The following is a 26,879-nucleotide window of genomic DNA, read 5'->3' as shown; positions in this document are numbered from 1 at the left end:
AGGTGATGAACTAAGTTTGACTATATATTGTCAAGATTTTAACTTTTAAATTATTTCATCTTTTTAATACACATATACTTAAAAACAATTTTTAATAATGGCTTCTTTACAAAAGTTGGATTGTTGTAATTCGAAACCAAATGTTCGAAATATATGTTTCTTAACGTCTTAGGAAATGACTGACTTTAATTACGAAAAAAAAGTATAAAGAATATCAAGTAAAGATGATACTATGTCATAATTATGACATTACAAGTATGAAATCCCAAGGTTAAATTATTATGCTACTTATAATGATGGTAGTACCCATAAAACTAAACTTTAGTGAAACAGCGCACGCAAAAAAAACGAAGAAAAAAGGTATATCGCGGCCATGGATAGCACTTGCATCTTGCACAACCGGCAGTGTCCACTTATCTTGCCGCAAAAAGCAATCATCGGTTTTGGGCCGAGTTCGTGCAAACCGTCACTTTCCCGCTAACTTTCTCCCCACACAACCACTTAAGAAGGCGCGACGAAAAATTTGCGGCCGAAATTTCAAGGAAAAACCGCACAGAAGGACTCTGGGCTGCATTAACAAGCTCCTACAAGTGCGTAGGTGGAATGGCGCAGCCAGTTTGGTGTGATTGCGAATGGATATCAGAGATATAGGCTTTGCAAAATCGCTAAACGCCACTCTCTAGTCACGTTGTAAAACAACGTAGCTTGCAACCAGCTGCTGGACTTTTAAAACGCAGCTGTTTTTGCGACTAATCCTCCGTAACTATCGTTTATTTATCAAAAACAACACCATTTGTGCATTTACAAAAATTCGAGTTGTTTTGAAAACAACAACGCTTCTATTGAATGCTTTCGCAATAAAATGAGAAAATAGCCTGTTAGACTTTCAGGTATTGTTGAAAGATTCTAGAGAAACAATATTCATCATTGACGTCATAATACCTTGTGATTGTTAATAACAAAGAATTAAGATGAAGCCCAAACAAATTAAAGCGGCTAAAAAATACACAATTTTGACTAAAACATATTGAATTAAATAGGATTATTTGAAATTGTTTTCAGAATAATTAATCGCATATTTTGCTTATACAATAGCCTACATGAGTAGCAAATCATAAATGTTAGGAACTGACCTGATGGTCCATTTGATCGGGTGGCCGAGCAGGTTCCAGCGGGGCCTGGTGGGCCTGGGGCGCCATCTTTACCGTTGACGCCAGGCTCGCCTTTGATGCTAAGGCCAGGTTGGCCAGGTGTGCCCTGAAGGAAATACAGGTCGAGGTTGTGGCGATAAACTACTGATTAGGACTTTACATTTGGAGAAGAAAGCAATACAAATTATTACACATATGTTGGTGTGTGTCTTTCATCAATACAAATTATGTTCGTGTTTCTAAGTTTGGTGCTCGGCTATTTTCGGTTTTGATTTGTCCTGTGGTCGGAAGTTAAAGAAATATGAAAACAGAAGAATGAAATCGTTGCAGTTGTCAATAGTACACGATTAAAGGTTGAGAGAGGAAAATAGGACAAACTTGTCAATCAGAAAGTGGAGGCAGTTACAGAATGTGACTTGTCAGTCGTGAAAAAAAAATTTCGGTCAGAAAACAAAAGATTATATCAGTGAAAAAATATAATTATTGTTGTATGAAGAACAGTTAAAACTGGCAAAGTTTGTGCAAAAAAAAAAACAAACAACAAAACCGTTAAACTTTCAGTAAAGATATCGAGAAACGATCAAATATGAAAATTTGAATAAAAACATGAATAAAGAGGTGCCAGTGACAAGTGGCAACCTAAGAAAACGCATCTTGTTACTAACAATGTAGTGGCACTAGTAACCAAGGCCTAGTTGATGTGATGGAAACATCAGTGTCAAGTGACAAGTGACTAGTGGCAAGTGACTAGTGGCAACCTACCAGTCTCGTGGTGCTGCCACTGCCACCGAGCCCGAACCCGTCAGGCATATAGATGCGCTTTTGTGAAGCTCCAAAGTTGATTGAATCACGACCATCGAAGCGCTCACTGCTTCGAAACGACACCAAGTGGCTGGGGTTGGGCTTCGAGAGAGAAGAGAAAAAGGCAAAATAAGAGAGTGTAAGGAAGAAAGGCTAAATCAGTTTGAAAAGAAACCGAAATAAAGGTTTGAGTAAAATATAAAAATAAGTAATAGAAAAAATGAAAAACAGATATGGACGTTAACTTTATATTGAGCAGAAATACAAAATTTGGATAAAGTCACATAAGATTTTGTTTTTAGAAAACAACAATAAAGAGTTAGATGAAACAAAAAATAAAGATTTAAAAAAACAGAAAAATAAGTAATAGAAAAGTTGAAGACAGACAAGTTAACTCAATATTGGGAAAAATACAAACTTTGGATAAAGTCACTATATATTTTCTTTTTCGAAAACCAATAAAGAGTTAGATTGAAAACTTGAAATGAAAGAAAAGTAAAATTTTGCCTGTAGCAAGCAGAAAAAAGATTTATCTCAGATCAAGGAGAGAAACTGCAGTTTTTGGTGAGTGACGTCATTACCGCGTGTGATGACGTCATTCCTTGCGGTTCCTGCTTTCCGTAGAAACGTCTCCGCCACTGGTTCTGGTGCTGCTTGACCTCGGGTCGCAGTTGGTTTGTGAGATGAAGTGAAAGACGCTGGTACAACTTTTCCAACTGAGCGAAGTTTTTTGTTTTGCTTTTTTTAAGCCATAATCTTGTGTTTTAAAACTGGTGGAGAGTGCCATTCTGATGGCCTAGATTTTGAAATTGATTTCGCTTCTTATTTTTGTAAAGATTTTGAGAAACATGGATGTGTTTGTTCTCGAAATGAAGGTTTAGCGATTTCGAAATAGATTTGGTTGTTTAACAGAAGTCTGGAGGTTTTAGTCAGACATAGAAGGAATTTTAAAGCCCATGCAAAAGTAGGTAGCATTTTGAACGTTTCGAATAAATCTTAAGATAAGGGCTGGAGGTTGTAGTTGGACGTAGAATAAAATAGCAAAGCCCATTCAAAAATAGGTAGCATTTTGAACGATTCAAATGAATCTTTGTCCCAAACGTTCAAAAAATGCCACCTACTTACGTATGTGCTTTGAAGTTTGGTTTTTGTGTCGTTTATTAGGTTCTTTGAACTGAATCAACTACAACGTCAATTTAATCCAGAGAAGCAAAGTGGTTTAAGAGTTGTGCTGCAATTAGGCTCATTACAGGAAGGAATGGACCACCTACAAGGAAACCACGCACAAAGTGGTAAAATATGAGCTTCCAATCGTCTAGGAGAAAAACCTATGTTCACCACAGAAAGGTTGAGCGATTAGAAGTTTCTTGAGAAGAGAAATGCTGAGAATACAAGTAAAGCGCACACATACGCACATTGGTGGAATTCGTGGTTAGTTTTCGTTAAACTCACATTTATTCCGTCGATTCCATCACTTCCAGATTCGCCCTTAGGACCTGCTGGTCCGATAACTCCCTGAATTAAAAAGTGAATATTTATAAAAGTTGCTAATTAACTCAAAAAGCTATTCAATGGAATTACTTAAAATTTAGACAATTTAAATTTAATGTAAATCCATAATTCGTGAAGACAAACATAAAACAATGAAAGCAAAAGTTTGCACGAAATAGTTTAATACTAGGTAGCCTTTGTAAACCTAAATAATAGAAGTAATTAAAAATAAAAGTAAAACTTGTGCTAATTCAATAGGCAAAAACACATAAGCTTAATCAATCCAAAAGAAAACCTAACATTACTTAATAGCCCCAAAAATTGGACCCGGCAGGTAAATTTATATAAACAAGGGAACCTAAGCCGAGGCGCAGATGAAACAACAATGAGGCCATTCGAAAAGTGCCCGGGTCACAGGCGCCCTTGTTACGTAACAAACACACTTTCGCGGATAGAAATCAGTGTTTGCTAACAAAAATCCGGACTTACAGCGTCGCCTTTCTCTCCCTTTTCTCCGTTGACGCCCAATCCGGGGGGTCCTGGCGGGCCTTGGGGGCCAGGGGCGCCTGATGGGCCAGGTGGACCCTGTTGACAAAATAATTTGAGTTCAGTAAAGCGGCGTCGCTACTAACCCGGATCGCACTCTCTCTCGTCAGCGCGTGCCAATGACAATCAATTAGCTGTTTGCTCTGGCACTCAGGATTTCCGACTCATTGAGCATAGAAACAGAAAACCGCGAAACTATGCGCAGTGTGACGTCACTATGGGGCTTGTGCGTTGTTTTCATTTGAAAAATAAATACCCAGAGGCCGCAAATACAGTAGGTTAACACGTGAAAGCAGAAATAGTGATAAAGCCGATTCTAATATAAAAAAAAAGCTTAAGTAGGGATGTTCTACAACATTCTGTTGCTCTAATCTCATCTTGCAACACAAATATTTATAACGTATTGTATATAATAAACTTAAGCCGTATCCATCCTATTCAAATGGTAATAATAGCGTGGATACAAATTATATTTTTTAAATGGTAATAAACATTAAAAGATTGTTTTGTCAACAGTGATTTTCAGTGACATTACATTGTAGTGTAAGTTGTTGAGATTTACCTCAAATCCTGAGCCTTCCATATCTGAAAACACCTGAAAAAGCACCAAAACAAGATGGCGGTTAGTTAATGAGCTCAAGATACACAGCAAGCAAATTAAGCAGAGGAAAGCAAACTCACACTAGGTCCGGGTGGTCCTGCAGGTCCAATCACTGATTTACCGGGTGGGCCCTGGAATATAAGAGGGGGTAAATTGTTGTATTTAACGATGTAATGACGCCGTATATTTGTGTATTTCATGATATAATGACAGGGAGTAAAACTATAACGGTTCTTTAAATATAATAAAATAAATATTTCTGGTCCATTCCGGAATTTATTTTGTAATATAACAACGCTGTATTTTATTTGGTGGATCTGATAAAATTTTTATAAAGTTGGGAGAAATGCCTCATTTGCAAGATGTGAAATAAATATTTCTGATGAATTTATGATTTATTTCGCTATATAATAGCAATCGATTCTATTTTGTGGAATCAATCATATTTATTTTATGCTTAAAAGGAAAGCGCAATGCTTTGACTTTTATTTTGTTAAAATAAAAGCAAGGACACCGGAAAGTATAATAAATTATACTAGATACAATGTTTGGTTTTACTTTAAAGAAAATAACCTTATCTTCCATTTTACAGCATGCTATGCGTGGTTGTTATACTACAGGGGGCTTGATCGTGGCGCAATGTAATATTTTATCACATTTTGGGACATTGGGGCAAGCACTAAATCGCTAATAAAGTCACTCATAACTGCCCCTGAAGGACAAATCAAAGGGGAGATTATTGTGACGTAACAAGCAGATAACAATGGCCACTCACTCTTTCTCCGTCCTCCCCGTCCTCACCATCTTCACCTTCTTCGCCTTTCTCTCCTTTTTCACCCTTTGAATAAAAAATAAAAAGTTGGATTTCATCAAGAACCAGTTTTATTTTGGAACACACTAACTAAGGCAGAGCTTTCTCATTAAAAAAAATATATATAATTAAAAAAACAATCAATTTCAAAGCAGACCCTTTTTTTCGTGCTAAGCCTCTCTAAACTATTAAAACTTCTGCTCAATTTTTAACAACTATATTCTACTATAAAAAACTCACCTTAAGTCCTGCAGCAAGCAAATCCTGTAAATAAATAATAATGTTATTTAAAATGGCTTTACATCTAAAAAGTGGATGGGTCTTGCAACTAAATCGCGATAAAATGTCAATATTTTATTTCAAATCCACCATAAAACGACAAAATCAGGGCTTTAATGAATTGACATTATAAAGATTTTATAAGGTAGTTTTTTAGATTATAATAATAATTCAAACTATCAAATCGGTTTGCATGAAAGAGTTTAGTTTTTAGTAGAATAGGGGGAGAGGCTGACTGCGCATGATTCAAGGGTGTTAACAAGTTGATAAATTAATAGTAACATCATTTTAAGTGGTTTAACCATTGGTTACTTACGTCAGGAGTGAGGGGAGCAGCTGAGTCGCCTTTCGGTCCGGGCTCACCAGCGACACCTGGTGGTCCGGCAACACCAACTCCAGTTTCGCCCTAACCATAAAAATATGACGTCACAAACTCTGTCAGTATTGCGTCATTAAAAAACAATCATAAACAACGCCATATATATATTTGGTAAGCGGAGATCGTAAAAACTTAAAAGTCCGGACATTTTCTAAATTCGTGAACTGTATGAGATTTACACAGTAGAGAATTTATGAAACGTTCACCAAAAGATTCCTACTTCTGTATGGGTTTGAAATTTCCTAACTACATCCTACAGCCATTACGCTTAGGAGATTTATTGATTTTAAGTAAATTACTGGACATTAAATTGTCCAATCGTCCAGTTAGTGACTCGTTCTGTCCGTTTTTACGACCACAGCCTATTAAGATGGGATTAAATTTTGAAAGTTTGACGATAAATCTAATTTCCGATGCCGTAAATATCTCTTCATTTGCGAAGCTACAATCAAACAGAAGACTAGGGGCTAAGATCATAAATCTGGGAGAAATATTTTAGTAAGCGTTTTAAAAACATCCCTCTTTATATTTCTGTTTTGTACTTTGTTTACATCTCAATAGGTAAAAATATACGAAATGCAATATCGCTTTGTGTTTTGGACTGATAGAGAACACGAGATTAATTTGACAATGAAATTATGGCGACTGACTTTTTTCAAAAGGACTCAGTTTTCTATTAAGAGTTGCTTTATTGCAGAAGGGTTAGATTACAGAATAAACTCAATTGGTAATCATTTATGATTGATAATTTTTTGTATAAATTCAAAGAACTTTTTTAACCTTGTAAAGCGCTCATACATGATTTAAAATATAGGCCTGGCTATTTTAAACCGGCCTTGAAAACCAGCCATTTAATTGACTAAACAGAAATTATCTGTAACGCAAGCAGATAGTATTTAAAAGTAACCCAACTCAGCATTTGGCCTTAATCGCAAAATTAAGGTTTAAACAACTGGTTAATTTTGAAGTATTTATGCAGGTGGCTTCGCATACGCACCATTTAAAAACAGGGCCTGGCTCCTTTTAAAGCGGCTAAAAAGGCCATTTAATAGCGCAAACAGACGGAGAGTGCGTTGTGCTTTGGGAAACCGCGTTATACCAACAGGCAAACACGAGCGAAGGTCTGTGATCTTTTTAATTCCACCGACTATGGGTTGTATGCAAGGCAATGTTGCTACAGCCCACGCAATCGGCTCAATGTTTGACTTCAGCAAATAGAGAGGAATATTCCGTGCGCTTGTATGTGTTAGAGACTGGTGAAAATCTGTCTGCAAAGCAGCCATCTTGAAATGACTTAAGTCAGGCCATTTTGTCAAAAAGACTTGAGTCAAGTCAAGTCATTTAAGTGACTTAAACGATTTAACAGTGATTTAACTGCATTTCAGTCTAGTCACTGATTTATGTCAGGAGAATTGAAATGCACAGGGGCTTGGTGTGTAGGTTTCGGGGATTTGAAATGTGAAACTTGTGTTTCGCAAAAAATGAGTGACGTTTTTTACCATTTAATTTTTTGAACAATTTCTCTTATTAGGAGGGTAACTTCTCACTCAATTTGTCATTTCGGCCTTTAATTTAAATGGTTAAAAAGTTTTCAAATCTCACCTTCATTCCTTGTATTCCTTGTTCGCCCTGTACAAATAAATAAAACATAGTTTAAATGATATGTGCTGTAAAGCAGCAGCTCAACTTACACAACATCATGTTCTGTACATTCACAATTTAAACCAACTTTTGAATTTGAATTACAATATAGCAATCATTATATTAAATGACAAGTTTTTTAAAAAATCAATAGTTTCATCATAAGGTTAGCACGAAAACCAGTTAATGCAACAAATTTGAAGAACAAATTTATTGTGACTAAACATGTGAAAATAATGGGTACATCAAAATTTAAGAAATCTTGCTAGAGACTTCGGGAAGCTAACAAGTATATTAAAAAAAAAACATTAAAAATAATTATATCCTAATAATTTTGCAAATGAAAAAATATACTCATTTTTTGACAAAAGATATCTGTTCAAAAAAAGGTTTTCAAATACACGGTTTTGTTTCGAAATGTGCCCACCTTTTGTCCGTCTTGCCCGTCTTGTCCATCTATGCCGTCGAGTCCAGCCATTCCCTTAAGTCCCTGTATTCCCTGTATTCCCTGTGTTCCTTGTGCTCCTTGTGGTCCTTGGGGTCCTTGTTGGCCTTGTGGTCCGGTCTCCCCTGCCATTCCCTTCATACCTTGTTCACCCTGGGCCCCCTTCTCACCAACTGGACCCATCTCGCCTTTCTCGCCTAAATAACAAAAACTTGTTAAATAAAACGCAAAAATCTGGACTTGAACTATAAATCCTTTAAGGACCCATAATCTGCAAAAAGTTCTCCTTAAATAAGGGATATAAAATTCCTTAAAGAGGGTATTTCAGGGTTTTTACCGGGTTAACTTTAGAGATGATGCAAAGTGCAATACTAGACCGCTTAGTAACTCAAACGTTAAAGAACCATGTTTTAACCGAATTATTATAAATCCCCATGGCGCTTAATTTAAAAAAAAATCAGAAAAGCAATTGTAACAAGTTAACTAATAGGCCTAATGTAAAGTGTTTTTAATTGTAAAATTGTTCTTTCGGCAAAATATTATTAAAGTGCCAACGTTTCGAGCTCCTATCCCGGTCACCGGGTGGTTATCTTTCTTTTTCGCGCCTTGTGGTTTAGAACGTGGTTCATAGTTGTTTTTCTTTCTTTTATTGTTTGTCAGGTATAGATTTTTGCCGCCTACAGCTGCAATTATGTTGCCCTGAAGAAGATTGCCCGAATAGCTGGTCGGAACGTTGCTTTTTTAATAAAATTTGGCGGAAGAACAATTGAAACAATCCCTGGCAGCAACAGCATATTCAGTAAAGTGTTTATTTTGGCTATTCCAAATGTTAAGCCTATATTCATTTCCCGAATTCTAAATCGCCAATTCCCGAAGTACCAAAGACCATTATCACGACCGCGAGGCCCCATTGTCACGTCATACAGGTGTTTCAGGCGCGTTTCCGGTTCCGGCGCTTTGGGCGTGCGCACTGGAGCGTAACGGACCGCACACGCCCGCCCGTTACGCACCACTGACCCCGGAAATCCCAGGGAGCTTTGGGGCAAAAATGAACCCCGGTTGGGGCGAAAAATCATTAGTTGGGTTCCGTGGGCTTAAGGCCCCAGTTGGTATTTTCCTGAGCCCTTTATCCCTTGGTCGGATTCGCTTCGCTTGGTTGATCAGCTAACCACCGCCCTGGACACCTGACGTGTGTGAATTGTGATTTATGAGCGGAAATAATTGTTGCTTAGTGTTGTTATGTTATTTGGAAAGTTGGGGGTCTTGGGTAAGCTTTGTTTTAATTTAAAAGAATGAAATATGAAAAAAATCAGCTGCGAATAAAATATTAGGAATGCTTATCAACAAGATTAAACTCTAGCCATAACAAACCATGAATACTAACAATAAAAAGTGAGTTTTTACTTTAAACGCAGTATTTTGAATACTTTTAGTACATGAATGTTAAAACTTTAGACCAAAACAGTGGTAAAAATATAAGCTTTTTTTTTAATCTGTGTTTTTTCTCAATTATTGCATCACCTTTATGAAAAAAATTGTCAAAAACGAATGCGGGTCAAAAAATCACAAAAATTAGCCAACAGCCAAAAAATATTGTTGAAGTGCGTTAAAACTTTAGCCAGTTCAAAGAAACGCGAGCAAAGTGTTGTTATGACTAACCCGCCCCTCAGTGCAGCTGTGTCAATTGGCGAGCGCGAAAAAAGGCCGATAGCGCGCTAAAGCGGCCTAAAGCGACCGACAAAGACCGTTGCGATAAAGCGCGGAACACTAAGGCGCGATCCCAACACACTGCGTTTGTTTTGGAACAATCGACGATTGTTTTGTTTACCCCTAAAGGGGCGCGGAGTGGGGTAAAGGACGTGTTCAGTCAGGCGTGACAAGGTTTTGTGAAGTGTTATTTGTTAATTTTTTTTGTTCGAAAACTAAATATTTTTGCAGAGTAAGGCTTTAAAACTTACGTCGCCCTTTTTTTCATTTTCTTTATTTGTGTTTTTTTTTGTTTTGAAACATCCTGATAAATCAAAAAGCCTTTACAACAACATTTAACTCCAGAAATTGGTATTTTTGTTGAGTGCGAATTTTATTGTTTAAGCCACAGAGTAAAACTATTTGTCAAATCACTACAACAATGTTTTGATTTTGTCGAATATTTATACATATATAAAAAAGCTATTGCTGTTAAAATGCGGTCATTGTGCTTTTTTAAAGGGTCTGCGTATGACGTCACAATAAATTCGGGCCTTACCTTGGGGTCCTTGTTCACCCTTGATTGATTCTCGTTCCACCAATTCTGCGAAAAGTTTGGGTTAAAATCGATGCCATATGAGATATAAGCGGGTGTGTAACTAAGCATATTTAAACAATCATTCAGACAAAGCCACAATATTTTTTAAGGTCCCACATATTTAGTAGAGCATCTTTTTTTGCTCAAGTTAAAAAAACTAAAAATTTGAATTGTCATCACTTTGAATTCAATTTATACTAACAAATACTTTTATTGAAAATAACAACGGGGTCAAAAAATTAGTTAAAAGTTTTCAATTTTAAAGGTCAAATTGGAGAAAAAGTAGATAAAAAAATGTTAAAAAAACACAGTTGCAGTTAACTGCATTGTATTGACCAACAAAGTTAGTTTCTTTATATTAGGATTTTTCAATTACAACCACAAGGTAGCGTTAGGTCGCGATTTACAAAACGCATAAATACTCAAGGTGTATCAAACATAATTTTACAAGAATTAAATTTATCCGATGCTTACTGTCTGTTTTATGCGGTACATCCATCCTCGGGTGCACGATCAGCTGCAAAAACACAAGGCTAAGTGAGCTGGAGAAAACACAAGAAAACATTCTTCAACACTGAGATACCAGGCTCACTTTGCAGATCGAACATCGCGCCTAATTATGACGTAAACAATGCTTCATGTGGTTTGACGCCAAAAAAATCGCGTCGATCTAAAGCTACGACCGAGGGTCGGCGATAATGTGTTTCGCGATGTCAATTTAAGATTGCACAAGTGTGAAATTACTCGCAAGAAAAACTACTTTATCGTGTATTGAGAAAATAAGCAAAAAACAGGGATTGCTTTATGAAACACTTACTTAATGCCCTATTTGTTTTTATGTTAAATGGCACTTTTATGAGAAATGTAGAATTTGACATCAATAATCGAAAAAATATATCTTGTTTTGACACATTATGCTCATGGCGAAGTTTATTATTACTGAATTTAACTAAAATGGCAAAACAGCAACCAGAAGTCTAACCATAAAACGACCATTTTTATAGTTGTTCTGAATCTTTTAAGGGCTTGCAAAGTTTTTTGGTTGGTTTGAAAATTAATTACCGTTTCTTTCTGTGTTTTCTGTGTTACTTTGGGCAAAAGTTATGGGCAAAAAGACCAGAAAACAACCAAAAATACCAACCTCAGTAGGAAGTGGTTCGGTGGTGGTTGTTGTTGTGGTTGGCTCAACAAAAACAGTGGTCGTTGTTGGCACTTTTGTGGTTGTAGTTGGTGCCATTGTGGTTGTTGTGGTGGTTGTTGGTGCCATTGTGGTTGTAGTTGGTGCTTGTGTGGTTGTTGTGGTGGTTGTTGGTGCCATTGTGGTTGTTGTTGGTGCTTTTGTTGTTGTTGGTGCTGGTGTCTCCACTTCTTCGGTCTCTGCTTCTTCTGTTGTGCTGATGAATGTCGAAGTTGTCGAGAATTCTTCTTCTTCTGTTGGGACCTGAAAAGAGGATTGAAGATCTTAGAATTAACGTTCCATTTGAGATACTGACCTTACAATTGAAAATCTTAAAGTTAAAGATCCTTGGGAGATGGTAAATAATAAGATCTCAGGATTATATATGCTAAATCTTAAGATTTATTAAGATATCACAACTCTGGATTTTAGAATTGTAGCTCATAAACTGAAGAATTAATGAGTATCTTACAACTTAAGATACTTCAATTGAAGATTTAAAAGCTGATAGATTTATTAGGGATTTGGAGATCTTTTAAAGTTCATAAAGATCCATTATAGATGTTAAAACTAAAAACCTTAAAATTGAAGATTTTCAGCAAAACTAACATCAGTCTTAGGTAGAAAAACTCACCGTCGCGGTTGAGTGGCTTTCCTCCTCGTTATCGAAATCCACGTCACTTCCGTCGCCGCTGACGTCACCGCTTGCTTCGAAGTTTACCGGGTCACAATATCCAGTCGCAACATCCGCCTCGAACACTATCTCCATGTCTTGGAGTCGGCCCTGGATGGTAAGTATACGAGGTTGTATGGGGATTTAGGAAAAGTAAGTTGCTGGGAAAACTGCTTTTAAGTTTGGAGCGTAATGGTTGAAGGTTGTAGTTGGACGTAGTAAGAATATCAAAGCCCATACAGAAGGAGGTTGCATTTTGAACGTTTATTTAATGATAATAAAGTTTTAAAAACGTTTATATTCTTACGTATTTTTAGTTTAAATTAGAATAAATAACATTGTCTTGCTATTTTCGTATTTTATTGGGGTGAAAATTAACAAACCTTTAAAAACAAATTTCTATTTGTATATTTTGCCTTAATAAATTTACTCATATCTCTAATCATGTTTTAAGAACAAAATTTTACCTTATAAAGACACATACCAAAAGCAGTATTAAAGTGGGTTATTTTTATGCATTTAAATTGATTTCAAAAGATTTGAGTCCGAAACTAACGCTTTAAAAGCTAAATACTAAAGCAATATTAAAATAGCTGTGTCACATCGAATATAGCCTACGTCTAGCACAGCGACCCAGTTTAGTAAACACAAGAGACTCGATATTTTCCCTCTGGCTGATTTGCCAGTTGCAGGAGTCAAATGTGAACGCGTGTCAAATAGAGGTTCTCGGCTGATGGCACCCAAGAATGCTAGGCCAGTTAATCACGCCAATCGATCATTCGATTAGGTCGAGCGTGTGACAGTTACGAGGTTTAAGTGAGAGCTAAAGACCTTGAGATGACGATGGAAATGAAATTAAAGCGTTTCTTAGGATTAACCGAAGCTTAAGGTGCTGACGATAAAATTTAGCACCAAGTTATCCGCCTGAAAACGTCAGGGCCTGCTCTTTCCATGATAAAGTAATAGTTCAGTAAATTTTTTGTGAAAAAGAAACATAAAAAATTAGTAAAGAATGTTTTAAAATTCAATAAACAAATTAAAAAACAATAAATCCAAGCGACTATAAAACTAAAAAACAGTAAAATTAGTCAATATCAGATTACTAAAATAAATTAAAAAACAATAGCTTACTTTAAAATACAAAAAAACAGTAAGATTAGTTAAAAAATTGCATACGGTCGTTCCACTAAGACTTCAAACTTACCACGAAATTATGTTTCCCATCTTCCCTTCCGGCTACAAAGAGGGTCGTATCAGCTGGAATCTTAAGCCCGGATCCTGTGGCTTTCTTGGTCACGGTCTGTGCCTTAAGCTTCTCACAGTCGAAGTAGAGCGCCACTGAACCGTCTCGAACCTCGAAGGCTAGACGTCCAAACTCGCCGGCAAAGTTGCGAACCTTTGGAGATAAAAATAAACTTTTAATTAAATAATTTCATTTTTTTCACTTCAAAAAATCACTTCATAGAAAGTTTTGCACTTTGTCTGAAAACAAAGCGTTAAAATTCTAAATTAGAAAAACCTTTAAAGCTGTGACATAAAAACAAGTAAAAAAATCTGAAAACAATTAATTAAATTCTAATTTTACCTACATAACTGACGAAAAAATAAAAATTTCAATTTTATCAAGAGATAAATAGGAAAAACACAACATGTGTAACTACATATCAATTTACTAAGGTGGCTTTTATACACAACGGTACATTTGTTTCTGATTTAATGTAGTAAATGTTTAGGGATGTTTAAGATCTGGGAAACAAATCAACGAAATTTTTCAGCATTTTTTTTTTAAATAGTCCCTTTAGAGCTCTACTCGATGTTACGATGATGTCAACATCTTGTTATAAAGCGTTACAACTTTCCTACTCCCACTACGCGATGTTGTGAGCAGTTAGTTGGAAACATGTTTCACAAGTTGTTCAAGCAATGAGCATGTTAAGGCAGGGGCGGGGATATTTGGTGAACACAGTTCGACCGAGTTTCAATGTTCGACTTGCAAAACGCCATGTAAATGACGCAATCAAGAACACTCCTTCATGACTCAACAGAACTGGGATTTTAGCAAAACTACCCAGTGAAATATTCTAAGTTTGAAAGGTGAATTTATTGAAAAATAGTAAGTAAAAAATTGAAGGTAACTAATTTAATACCGGCGCAAATTTGGAATGCTACTTTAAATGTTTATTGACAAAAGCAATAACGTCATGTGGAATCAGGAACTTGTATTTGTAGTGTAAAGTATCGAGCATCGCATTATACTATCGAAGAGTCGTGTACTTTAACAAATTCAAATAGACACTTTGTAAGGTTCAAAGTCCATGCAATAGACAACATTCCAAACTCCAAGATTTCGCACTTTACAGTAGTACACCTCTATGCGTATTTCTCATAACATTGACAGAGTCAAAGGCAAGCCATTTACATTAAAGAAACCTCAGGAGAATAAACTTCTATCAGAGTGCGGAGCACCTAAACCGCTGAGTGGTTATTTTAATCGAATCAGCGCAATATTCCGGATTCTATTTCCCATCATTTCAATGTGGAAATGCAATAAAACCTTAGAGCAGTGATTGCAAACATTAGGTTGAACAGTTAACTTCGTAAGTAAACTCAAATATCGAACGGGCAAGGCTTGTAAAATGTGAAGTAAATGTGTTTAACTGGCAGTTAATCGGAATAGCAAGCCACTGTAAATACCGTCGTACTCTTATTGGCCGTTAAATGCAGTTGTAAAGGGGAGTAAGTTCGAGTAACATATTTCAACTATGCCGCAGTTAATCATTAATTTAGGCAGTGCATAAATGGCATTGTAAAATCCAGAGTTGTGGCAAAATCTGACAGTGAGGATTTAAAAAAATACCAACCTTGTAATTGAATCTCTTGCAGAAGTACACACCCATCGCATTCATACGAAATACAATAAAAAAAATCTATGGGATTGACACAATTTGCCTTTAAAAGGTATCAGGTGTAAAATTAATTTAATTACGAAAAAGGGGCATAAACATAACAAATGCTAGATTAACAGAAAACTGTGCAGCTCAAGCCTACCCGAACATTGTTGCACAATTTACACCAAGTTTATTCTACACCGTGGATAGCATGACATCACTAGCTATGACGTCAGTAAGAGTCAGGGACATTGAACAATTGGATGGCAGCTCCTTATATCTTACTAGGCTTTGGAATCTCAATGGGCTTGAGCATTTCTTTAAACACATCTGTGAATTGAACGTCTGTTAAACCGCGTTTTCTGGCTCATTAACATCGCGTATTGTCACGTCAACAATGCTGCCACCACACAAATGTGGCGTCACAATCGTGACTACATTTCGTGTAGGGAGCGTCGGGGGATTCCCCGGATTGGAATGCAACAAGATTACCAACATTACACGCCTACACACCTACACACACACGCACACATGCACATATATGCACATTTACACACACACAAACCCATTTACACACCCATTCATTTATACACATTTACACACTCATACAAGTGGCCGTTAGCATACAAAAGTGTTTCTTTATCGTCCTTATTTTTCAGATTTCCAAGTTTTTTGGAAGCTTTCTTTTGGGTTCAAAACGTAGCTCTTGCCACCTGAAAAACGCTTTTTAGGTCGCGCCAACAGGGTATTTATTTTTAATGAAATTGCGCATGACTATACTAAAATATCTTAGAAGGCCGGGTCAAAAACGTGATCAAAAATACAGATAATATCCTACATTTATTTTGACAGGCTGAAGAGTAGAAATAAAGTAGAATGCCTTACAAGTGTATTTATTCGATAAAATATTCCAAAATCAGGAGAAAAAATACAAACAAAAAAACGTGAAGGCTTGTTGTTTTTAGCCTAAAATCAGGTCAGGACTAAATCACTTAAATCAAACCCTAACCTTGAAAGTTGCGAGTTTCTTCCCGTTCCAATCCATGATCACCGCTATGTGGGTGCTATCGCCCTCCAGTGGGCAGATGCGGACTCCAAGAATCGAAGATGATCCAGGAGGAACAAGTGAAAAGAGCTCGGAGCAGGAGGAGGAGTGGGAAGATGAGGGATTAAGAGTCATCAGAAGAGCAAATTCGGTGGGAAGTTGCTCCGGGAAGAGAGAATCGGCTCGGGATTCTATTTTGAGGAGAATGAGGTTAAAGAGGATTGTTGAGGAAGATTAGGGCATTATAATAAGTTTTAAATTTTTTTGAACAGATACGCAGTAAATCTCAAGATTTCAGGTTTATATCCTGGTAAATGTAATAGGTTTTGAGTGACTGTAAGATAAGTTTAAGAGACCGTTTCGCTCCCTTGAATACTGAAGGAAATTGCCTAATATAAACATTTGGAATAATTCTTAACACAAGTTTTCGGCAACCCGCCTTATTTAAGGTAAATGACGCTCGTAGTACTACGTTTTGAATATTGGGTTATTCAGCGTTTTGGAAGAACATTTATTAAGTTTATTAAAAGAGAAAAATGCATATAACCCATAAGATTTAGTAAAAAATCGGCTTAGAACACTAAAGCATACATGTCTTACAAAATAAAATGAAAATTACATCCTTTGAGCATTCTTAGTCAAATGTCCAAGGCTCCTTTATATTTGAACTCATTGAAACACATGAATACCAACGACGCTCACAAAGCGAAGGTATTTTTATTCGAAAATAATTACTTCAAAGCCCCATACCATAAGCCTTCTTGGGTAAAAGCAAAGAATTGGGGTTTAAAGTACAAACGCACTTAGCGCGTTCACCCGAGCGTAACAAATAGTGGTTACATGATGCTAAATCGTGTGGTTTAACATTGTGAGTCAGAGACATGATTATATGAGGGATAAATAGCACGTGGCTTTGTGTGAGCTGAAGTCAGGTCACATTAGAGCTGCCTATAAACGTTTAACATGAACAATATCGCGGGAATTTTAATCCCTCGTCGTTTTTTTACAATGTTAAATTTGCAAAAGCTATGCCTGGAATTTCGTTTTGACAAGAAGTATCACAATGCCGTTTTTTTCGTTTCTCAAGATTTTAGGAAAACTTAACCGCTAACATCCAAATTTAAATCATTTGATCATTTTTTATATAACAGGTATCAATCCATGTATGTAAGTGGTAAGGATTTGTGTTAACCAATCTAAATTTGTTAATATGAAGTTACATATTTTTTAACCATGTACATGTTGAGTATACAATGTTTTGCTTCTATCATTTAACAACGCAAAAGTTGAGCAAAAAATCATCCCACAATATGCAGAAGAAACACAATTTCCTAAGTTTAAAATAAGTAAAATTAATTATTTTATAATCTAACAGGGGTTAGTCTATCTATTGTTAAGGATTTGTGATAAATAACCAATCAATAGAACACAAAATAATCTAACAACCTTAAGAGAAAACAACGTTATCCATTATAAGCATGTAAATAAAGCAACTCACGTATTGGAACATTGTGTTGGAACTCAAATGAGGGGAATCCATTTGCCCCCCGTACAAAGTTGATTCCCCTGGGTAGAGGAAGGGTGACTGCTGTCAGCAAATCCACCTTACCGATCGTCCCATCTGCAAAAAGAACATGTTTAACGTTACAAATTGTTCACATAACAAAATTAAAAAACAGCCTACGCTTAAAATCAATGCCATCAGCCATTAATTTTTGCGTTAAAATAAAGGTAACATATATTTAAAATCAACCATTAATTTTCACTCCAAATTGATCACTAAAACAAATTTTTTTTGCATATTCTGCCGCAATATTTAAACGGTATATTACGACACCAAAAAAGTCCGTTTTAGATTTTTAAACACCAAAAAAATAAAAATAAAAAAAATAAATAAAATAACAAAAACCAACACCTACAACACCGGGCAGTGCAATTTACAGATGAAGTAAAACAATCTTTAAATTGTCGTGAAGGCTTGTACTGTTGCACAGTGCAAGAATGTTTGGTCTCATTTGTCTAACTAACGTTTCAAACGTTCAATTTGAAACGTTGTCTCTAACTTTTTCAATGCTAGTGCTGTGAAAATAAAGGTATTTTAATCACACTTAAAACAAAAATCATGCTTTTGAGAGTTTGAAAAAGTCGTACATTTTTCGTGTGCCAGGTGTGTTAAGCAAAACCGGTTTTCTGTGTTATAATTCGCCGACTAGACGCACCTAAGTGCAAATTACCTCAGAAACGTTTCATTTAATAGTTTAAACGCAAAGTTTAACATTTTCCACGCGTTTTTGAGCGTGATTACCGGTCAGAGAAAACTTTAGGACCATATGTGGAAACGAAAGATGAATTGGCATAACTATCAGGGCAAATGGAATGTATATTAACGCTAATTCAAGACTAATTGTGGAAAATAATGAGTAGAGGTGTAGTTAGACGTAGAATCAATTTCAAAAACCATACAGAAATAGGTTGCATTTTGTGAAAGTTTCGAATAACTCTTTATTCATTATTTGTGGCATATTGGCTGGAGGTTGGTGTTCGGCGTAGAATGAACATCAATACGTTGATAATAATTCAAGATATGTTCAAAACGTTAAAAATGCTACCTATATTTCTGTATAAGCTTTGGTATTTCTTCTAAGCCTAACTACAATCTCCAGCCATTGCAGCTTTATTATAAATGTCCAGAAAATACAAACTACATCTGTATAGGCTTTTATATTCATTCCAAGTCATAACCTGGTTTACATTTTCCCACATAACTTACACATGGGAGGGGACGGTGGTAAGCGGTACCAGACGTAACCTGAGAACGATTTCCGCTTTATAACAAAGCGTTTACCACATTCCTATCAAGTCACAGAGGCCTTAGGTGGGATGTGTAGGTGTGATGAGCGCGAGATCGTATTGCGACAACACAACTGGAGATTACAAGCCTGTATATGTGTGGGAATGATAACCAGGGCGCTTTGTGACGAATTACAACGGCCCATTGTGAGGTCACACGCGGGACAGCATGCAAGTGTTTTGGTTCAAATTGAAAAGGCAAACGAACGACTTTGCAGTCGCTAATGGATGCAGCACACAAATTGCACACACACAAGCAACTAAATAACAACAAAATAACAGCTGTTTGGGACAAAAAGTTTGAAACTAGGCTAAAAAAGCAAAAAAAAGAACAAAAATAATTTTAAAGTAGACTAATAACTAACACAAATATAAAAAATGTAGATAAAAAATGAAGCTATTTCGGACATTAAGTGAGAACTATAGGCCGAAAAAATATAAAAAGTATCAAGTTAAAAAAATATATATCTAAAAAGAGTTGCTAAATTTAGCACCAAAATAAAAAAAATTAAAAAAACAGCAGTTTTGTACAAAAAATTCAAAACTTGGATTTTAAAAACTAAGAAAATCCCCAAAAACACACACACAGGTACAACATCGAGTGTGTCGTGCGTGCAAATGACCTGATGACGCGGCTGCATCGGCGCAGGCAAAAGCCGCCACCGACTGAGCTCGCTTTCCGTCAATTAAAATGTAGCGGCTGTCGATGTCGGCGCAGTATTCGGGCACAGACGACTTCATGCAAAGCTCTAAGCGACTGAGAGCGTGGCATCGAACATGGACCGGGGAATCGCTGTCCACTGATCGCTTGTACTCCATCAGACAAACCTCCACGTAACAATCGGCCCGGGGGGGCACAAACCCCCCACCTTCTGGACCTGGGGGGAGGGTTGAGGGGTCGGTAACCAGGGGTGAGCCGTCTACTTTTCGTTCGATTGTTTTTTTCCATTGTTACGTCAGCAGCAGCAGGGGCATGCATCACCAAGCGGTAGGGGGGTAAAATGGGTTTTTGGGGGTGCAGAAGCAGCAAAAGCAAGCGAATTGAAAAAGGAAAGATTTTTTTAATTATTTGTCAGTTGGTGTTATTTGAAATTATGGGGAATACCCGAATATGCAAAGCATGTTTCGAGTTATGATGAAAGCGAAATGCAAATGAAATGACATTCAAGACAATTACATCGGAAATAATTAATTTGTTTTCATTTTTAACAAATGTACGATAAAGGTGAAAAAGTTAGACGCAAATTTGTTGAGTTATAGTGTTAAATGTTTTTAATTTTTTTATTAAGAAGGGAAAGCACAAAGAGGGGACAAGTTGGAAAAAATTGGGAAAGGACAAGAAAAGAAAACACAAAACAATGAATTAGAATCACACAGATTGTAAGAAGGACTTCAGTAATTACTTGTTTTCTCACCAAATAGTCGAAAGTTCTCTTTCGGGTCTGTGTTACATTGTTAAAGGGAAAATAAGTTAAACAAATGCGTTGCTAGTAGATATAAATATTGCTAGAGATGCAGTAAATGCCGAAAACTACGTTAAAAGCACTTTAGGGGCATGCAAAGTTTATTTATAACTACAGCGGGTTTAAGATAAAGCAAGGCACACCTGCTATAGGCTTTAGAGTTAGTTGTTTTAAGTTAACAGCAGCTAGTTGCATAATGTACGACGGGCGCAATTATGCAACGCACAAATAAAGCTATACTATGATGAATAGCAACTACAGCGGGTGAAAGATATTTGGGGGGTTCGTGCAATGTTTGGGGGATAGGAGGACGTTTTGGGCGGATCCAACAAGAAATGACAATCCCAGACGATGAAGTATTGCTACTTTTGCTAAATCATGAACTTATATATCCTCCAATATATACCCGAATACCCTTCGAAAATCATTTAGCCTAGTCAAAATTTTATATACTCGCATACTCTCATTATTACCTTCCTACTTTTAAAAAAAGCACTAAATACAGTTAGTTGTACAGGATTTTTCCAATTTCAAATAATAGTCTAGGGTCCTTTCCAACAATCACAACCTTGCTATTAAAGTTACAGCTCTACAATTTACATTTACAAAATTAATCACAAAAAGTGTTCTTGTTTGTCTTTTTTTTCAAAAAAAATCGTTCCCATTTTTCTAATATATACGCTGAGCACACACTTTCTGAAATCATGCGGTTGCCAAATAAAACCAGAAAACTCTGCAGAACAAGATATATGCAAATAAGCGGTTCCACAAAGCAAAGAAATCGCATTTTTGGCGAGGTTTAAGTTGGCCAGGTTTTCAGGCCGTTTAAATAAAAGCCGGCACCAAATTTAAGACCTTTTTTTAGCCGAACTTTACACAATCGAGTCCAACTAGACAACCCAGATAACGTTGTCCGACATTACCGGATCGGAAATTACGTATCGGACAATCTTAGCTTGCAGAGGGATATTTTAAAAACATTTCGGCCGACTTGGCCAAAAAAGGTCAAAAAAGCCAAAAAGTCGGCCTCTAAATGTGGCGCTAAAAGTGAGAACTGACTTGACCCGTGATACACATGGCTGTGCATGAAGTATGCAACCTGCTTGCAAAGGTACGGTTTAACACAGACCTGGGCAAATTATGACCCGCCGCTTATTTTCTATAAAAACTTCTTGAAGATACATTGGTTTTAGAATAAATATGTTATTGAACAAATTAGATTTTTTTTCCAGCCATTCCTGCTTTACCAGCTTGCCAAGACAAGGATAATTACAGCTTTCGTTTAAAAGGATAACTTTCTATTATGTGTATTTCTCAACCTGTTTAACTCGGCCCTCACGAACATGTTTCTCATGTGGCACCTTTTAAAAATAATTGCCCACCCTTGGTTTAAAACCATAAAACTATGCACGGATTAGGTATATTTCACGAAAACGTACTTTTACAAACTTATCGCATAAATGTCACAGAGGCTGTAAATTAACGAAAGACAAGGTGGGAGAAATTACTCCAAGACACAACAAACGACATTTTAGTTGAAGTTGTCATTTACACAAGCCAAGCGGTCACGCAGTTAACCCACAACCTCCAGTATTTGGGCGTTTCCCGAAAGAACATTCACAAAAAGCGTAGTGAATAAGTGATGAGCTAGAAGTTCCCGAAGCACCACGACGCCCTTTTGGCCGCTTTTGAATAATTGAAACCAGAGGAAAATTAAAATAAATGAAAAAGTCCGGGTTCAATGGTTACAAGTAATTTAGACACGTCGGACTAGCTTAGACACTTATAAACTTCAAAATCATTTGGAAATTAGGGTGGGAAGTAGATAAAAGGGGTGTTTATGCGTCGTAAAATCCACCTATTTCGGTATTTGTTTGAAAGATTTGCTTATTTACACCTTAGCCTTTTTTGAATTGCTTAAGATGAAAAAACGCGAGTTGCATACTTTATGTTTTTAAAAATTTCTTTTCCACCCTGTTTTTCAGGCTTTTTCATACCTTTGGCCAATCGTTCAGGTAGTTTCGCAATTTCTGGTTAAAGGAAACGATTTATTGCGACATGGATGTTCAAGCAATTGTAACTTTAAAACAAATGCATGTTGAAAATGCGACTGACGTGACCAAATAACATCCACAATGAATTAAATGAATAAGTCAAGCAAGTTAATGAAATTCAATTCAATGTACGGAATTCAACTGAAATCACTCAAAAATAAACTACAAGTATCCGTAGTAGCTGTATTCCACAAATTAAACGACTTCTCAATATGAAAAGATAATCTCAATTAATAAAGCTACATCAATTTTTTAGCCTACAATTTAAAAAGTGATTATCCCATCTGTACTTCCTATGCAGAAGCATACGTTAATAAAACTATGAAGATTTCAATATTTAACCAAACATTTCTTTTCGTAATTAATGCAATGAACAGCGAACCATGTGTAGTTTTACCAATTAACCTCAGTTTCACAACCCATATCGCCTTAAAAACCGTCAATTTTAGCCAATTTTAATTCCAAGCCTTTACTCCATATTTGGAGCTGGTCAGAAACATCTCCGACCGACTTCCGTGACGTAACAAGCGCGCTCTAGCGCCACCCATCGCCCGCCGACAGGAAATCGATGTCTGGGAGCGAGAGGAGTGAGAGAAACGAGGAGAAGATAGGAGAAGGAGCAGCTCTTGTTTCGAGGAAGCCGACTTGCGGTTATGCTGAAGAAGCCAGCGCAGCCGACGGAATTTAGAGACGCCGTTTCAGCGGCTTTTATCGAATCTATTTCAGGCGTTTTTTCCATCAGCGGCTTGCCGTCGCTTTACAGTCCAAAGGTGCCCGAAAATAACGGTAAAAACATTGTTCGTTAGGGCTTTTTTTAATGTAATACACACACGTAGAATGAATATCAAAGCCCATACAAAAGTAGGTAGCATTTTGTAAACGTTTCGAATAATTCTTATGATAATGGTTGGAGGTTGTAGTTGAAGTAGAATTAATACACTAAATCCAATGCAGAAGTTACCAGCATTTTGTGAACGTTTCATATCAATCTTTACTCATTTTGAAAATCATTCAAGAACAACAGAAAACTATATTGTGACCGAGGTTAAGCCACAACAAAACTGAACATTTCAACTCTTAGCATCCAATTTCCAGCAACGCAGCACAATTTTAGTAAAGCGGGAAAGTAAACGTCTTTTGCAGACATTTGCAGCTGCATTTTCGCAGTCGTATGTGTTTTAGAGCTCTAGGGCGCACTTGGCAGCCGTGATTCAATATCACCACAAGCCTAACACAAAAGGGGGGGGGGTTGCTCGTAGCGCGTAACAAAACACCTTTTTCTTATCGCGAGGTTTCGTTTTGCAGCGGCTCTGCAGAAAGCAGCGAAAGGCGAAAAAGTGAGGAGAGCTTAATTCAAAACCACGGAACCCTCAAGTGAAGCCAAACCCTGGTCTAAGAGTCTCAACGCGCAGATCTTTTTCGCCTTTTACCGCCCCTGACCTTTGCTGCTTAGGCGCGGTTGATGTTTGTTGGCTGAAGACGCACCAGAACTTATATTGCTGTTGAGTGGTGCTCGTTTTTGAAGATATTGGGGTTGTTGGGCGCCACCTTCTTTTGGAATGTTTAGGCATTAGAACATAACAAAAAAATGGCTGAAATCACCAAGTTTTAAAACACTTTTTGGAAAATATTTTTTTCCTAAGTTTCAAGTTGTTTAAATTTTGAGCACCTATGTTTTTATCAAAACAAATTAACTTGTAATGTACTGGATTTGACAAATTGATTAGGAAACATTTAAAACTACAATGAGCGCAACAAGCAACAGTTGGACCACTAAACGTTAATATTTGCAAATAAAATTCCTCTTAAACTACCAGTTTCCCAAAACTATGGTTGTAAAATTCAGGGAATCCACAGCAAACAGCGAAATAAGTTCCAAAAGCGTTTCGTGTTCTTAAAGGCACGTCCTGTTTGTTTACATCCTACAAAACAAACCAAGGACCCGTGGGCTGAACATTGTTTACCGATGTCTGCGCCAGCAATAGACTAGCATCTCACCAACTCAATATCACAGTTTCAAGCGTATAATTCGCTTTAACAGTTGTTCCAAAGCTGTGATTAATTTGGCGTTTTTTAGGGTAACTTTGACAAATATTGCGTCTGAGATGATATCTTGACAACTTGAAGGCAAATCGCTTGTCAATATTTCGATTAATGTGAATTTTTAATGGACGTTTGACAACCAATTTATCACGCCATACTTTGTTTTTCTTCCCAAATCAGAATTTGTTTTTTAAATGGTTGCCAAAACAGTCATTTTTCTCGCGGCCAAAAGAAACTAAGACATTTAAACACAACTGACTTCAAAACAATGTAAACGAACTACTTAAGTAAATTCACAAGTGTACATTGCAAATGTTCCAGTTTTGAAGCCGCAGTTATCAACGATAACAACACACTTATCAATAAAATCAGTAACAAACACTTATCAGTAAAATACATCGCAAGCAATGGTGTAAGTTTGTCAAAATCAGCTGGTAACCCACGCACTCACAAGACACGGAAGGAAAGTTTTGCCTTAATAAGTTTCGCAACGCTGCTGTAAGAATAAGCTTAAACGAGATCTAGCATCTAGCGTGGGTGGCGAAACTCCGACAAAAATGCGCTGTGCGAGGTGCTACAAAGACGTGCGGAACCCAGGGTGCCTGGGCGTGTTACGACAGGCCTAGACGGAGGTACGGCGAGAGTTTGAGCGATTGGGAAGATTTAGCCGACTGCTGAAGAATTCGAGCGCTTGGCTTTGAACCTCAGGCTTTTAACAACAAAGCTTATTCAAATGGGTGCTGAAATCACTTGAACCAGTCTCCAGGCTCGATATAAATCAGTCTGCTTCAGTTTTTGCGTCCTTAAAGTCGCCTTTGGCTTTCGAGCCAACTTCGCTTTCCAGTGTTTATTTACAGAAGGTTAAGTCCTGGCTCTTTTAAAAGGCAAAAGCATGGAGACGCGACAGAGTGGGTTTTAAGGACGCACAAAGCTTAAGTTTAAGTGATGTTTGAGAAACATTGCAAGTGCCGTCGCATCCAGCTCACAACAACGATGAAAATGTTGGCAAAAAATTAACAAGAAGCTCGACTTTCCAAGCAGAGTTTCTATAAAAACGGAACTGGCCAAAGACAAAACACGATATGCAAATTCGAGGTTGAAAGACAAAAATGGCCAACGCATTCAAAACAATAAAATAGCCAAAAAACGACTTACTAATTTTGCTTTTATACAATAAAAGTATCCAAAACAGGACCTAATAGTTTTGCTGAACAGAAAAGTTTTCAAGAAAATAAAGTCCAAGGTTTCTAAATAAATCAAAATGCTCAAGACAAAAAATTTCCGAGGATTTCAAATTAATCAAATTGTCCGACACAAAAAATTTCCAAATTATGTCTAAGGTTTTCAATATAATAAAAATGCCCGAGACAAAAATGGCAAAGGTATTTAAAGTGATCCAAACTTTCAATTCAAAAAATAACCTAGCAACCGTTTTAAGGAAATCACTTTTTAAGGAATTTTTTTAAGGAAATTACTTTTTAAGGAAAGACAAGCACAAGACACATGAGTAGAATCTTCTAGTGAGGTTAATGGAAGTAGGAACGGCGGGATTAGCCACAGTTCGCTACCACAGCATTCCCCTGTACACTTGAAGCAAGGTAGGGCGGACAACATCACCGGGATTATAGCAAATGGTGCGTGATACAAACTACTTGAAACGAACTAAGCGGGTTTCAGTTCCCGGCTTCTTTCGGAACCGGTTTTAACTTCAAAGGTTTCCTCTCACACACAAACTTGTGGTAAACGGTAATATTGGAAAACGTAAAAATCAGTGCTGAAGTGAGTCATTTTTATTGAACAGTATACAACAAACGTTTAACGTTTACATTAAAAATAGATGCCAAAGCGAAATACGTCGTTTAGATAAACATTTTGGTCAAAACGTTGTAGTAAAAAAAATGTTGTTTTGCTCAACCTATTAGTCTTGACAATGCTACATTATAGATTCGTGCATAGTGTACCTAACTTTAGTATTAATTAGTATTCCGTTATATATTTCCTTCACACTGGCGGGTGGGTAAGCGGTAATATTTAAACAACTAAAAATTTAGTTTCGATTTTTACCTTTTTGACATTTTTAACTTTTTCCCAAATTTTAAACGGTATGTTATTTTTCGTGGTGTGCTATTAAACTTAAAGTTCAAAACTGGTCTTGAAACCTAAATAAGCCCCACAGTTTCAAAACAATACAAACCAACAAACGTAATATAACACCGCTTTTTTCCATGTTTTAAGCCTAGAGGTTCGGATCTTTTTG

The 26,879-nt window shown here is 36.8% G+C and overlaps 1 protein-coding gene across 1 annotated transcript in view; it reads right to left on the bottom strand.

Annotated features, from left to right (window-relative positions):
* LOC146131791 (uncharacterized) overlaps nucleotides 1–26,879 on the bottom strand; it is a 58,036-nt gene that overhangs the window by 11,361 nt on the left and 19,796 nt on the right. The window contains exons 3-23 of the mRNA XM_083397047.1: nucleotides 19,686–19,985; nucleotides 17,711–17,833; nucleotides 16,177–16,403; nucleotides 13,484–13,675; nucleotides 12,241–12,390; nucleotides 11,571–11,870; nucleotides 10,852–10,946; nucleotides 10,573–10,586; nucleotides 10,391–10,435; nucleotides 8,128–8,342; nucleotides 7,662–7,688; nucleotides 5,997–6,086; nucleotides 5,642–5,665; nucleotides 5,366–5,428; nucleotides 4,671–4,721; nucleotides 4,551–4,584; nucleotides 3,933–4,036; nucleotides 3,405–3,467; nucleotides 2,534–2,668; nucleotides 1,914–2,054; nucleotides 1,134–1,257 (exon numbers count right to left, since the gene is read on the bottom strand). Coding sequence (XP_083253173.1) covers nucleotides 1,134–1,257; nucleotides 1,914–2,054; nucleotides 2,534–2,668; nucleotides 3,405–3,467; nucleotides 3,933–4,036; nucleotides 4,551–4,584; nucleotides 4,671–4,721; nucleotides 5,366–5,428; nucleotides 5,642–5,665; nucleotides 5,997–6,086; nucleotides 7,662–7,688; nucleotides 8,128–8,342; nucleotides 10,391–10,435; nucleotides 10,573–10,586; nucleotides 10,852–10,946; nucleotides 11,571–11,870; nucleotides 12,241–12,390; nucleotides 13,484–13,675; nucleotides 16,177–16,403; nucleotides 17,711–17,833; nucleotides 19,686–19,985 — 2,517 coding nt within the window. The remainder of the gene's footprint in view (nucleotides 1–1,133; nucleotides 1,258–1,913; nucleotides 2,055–2,533; nucleotides 2,669–3,404; nucleotides 3,468–3,932; nucleotides 4,037–4,550; nucleotides 4,585–4,670; nucleotides 4,722–5,365; nucleotides 5,429–5,641; nucleotides 5,666–5,996; nucleotides 6,087–7,661; nucleotides 7,689–8,127; nucleotides 8,343–10,390; nucleotides 10,436–10,572; nucleotides 10,587–10,851; nucleotides 10,947–11,570; nucleotides 11,871–12,240; nucleotides 12,391–13,483; nucleotides 13,676–16,176; nucleotides 16,404–17,710; nucleotides 17,834–19,685; nucleotides 19,986–26,879) is intronic.

The sequence above is a fragment of the Ascidiella aspersa genome, chromosome 9, assembly GCF_963924565.1.
Source record: "Ascidiella aspersa chromosome 9, kaAscAspe10.2, whole genome shotgun sequence".
Taxonomy (NCBI): Eukaryota; Metazoa; Chordata; class Ascidiacea; order Phlebobranchia; family Ascidiidae; genus Ascidiella; species Ascidiella aspersa.
The sequence above is the reverse complement of the archived record's forward strand: the minus strand, read 5'-3'. Positions and strand labels throughout refer to the sequence as shown.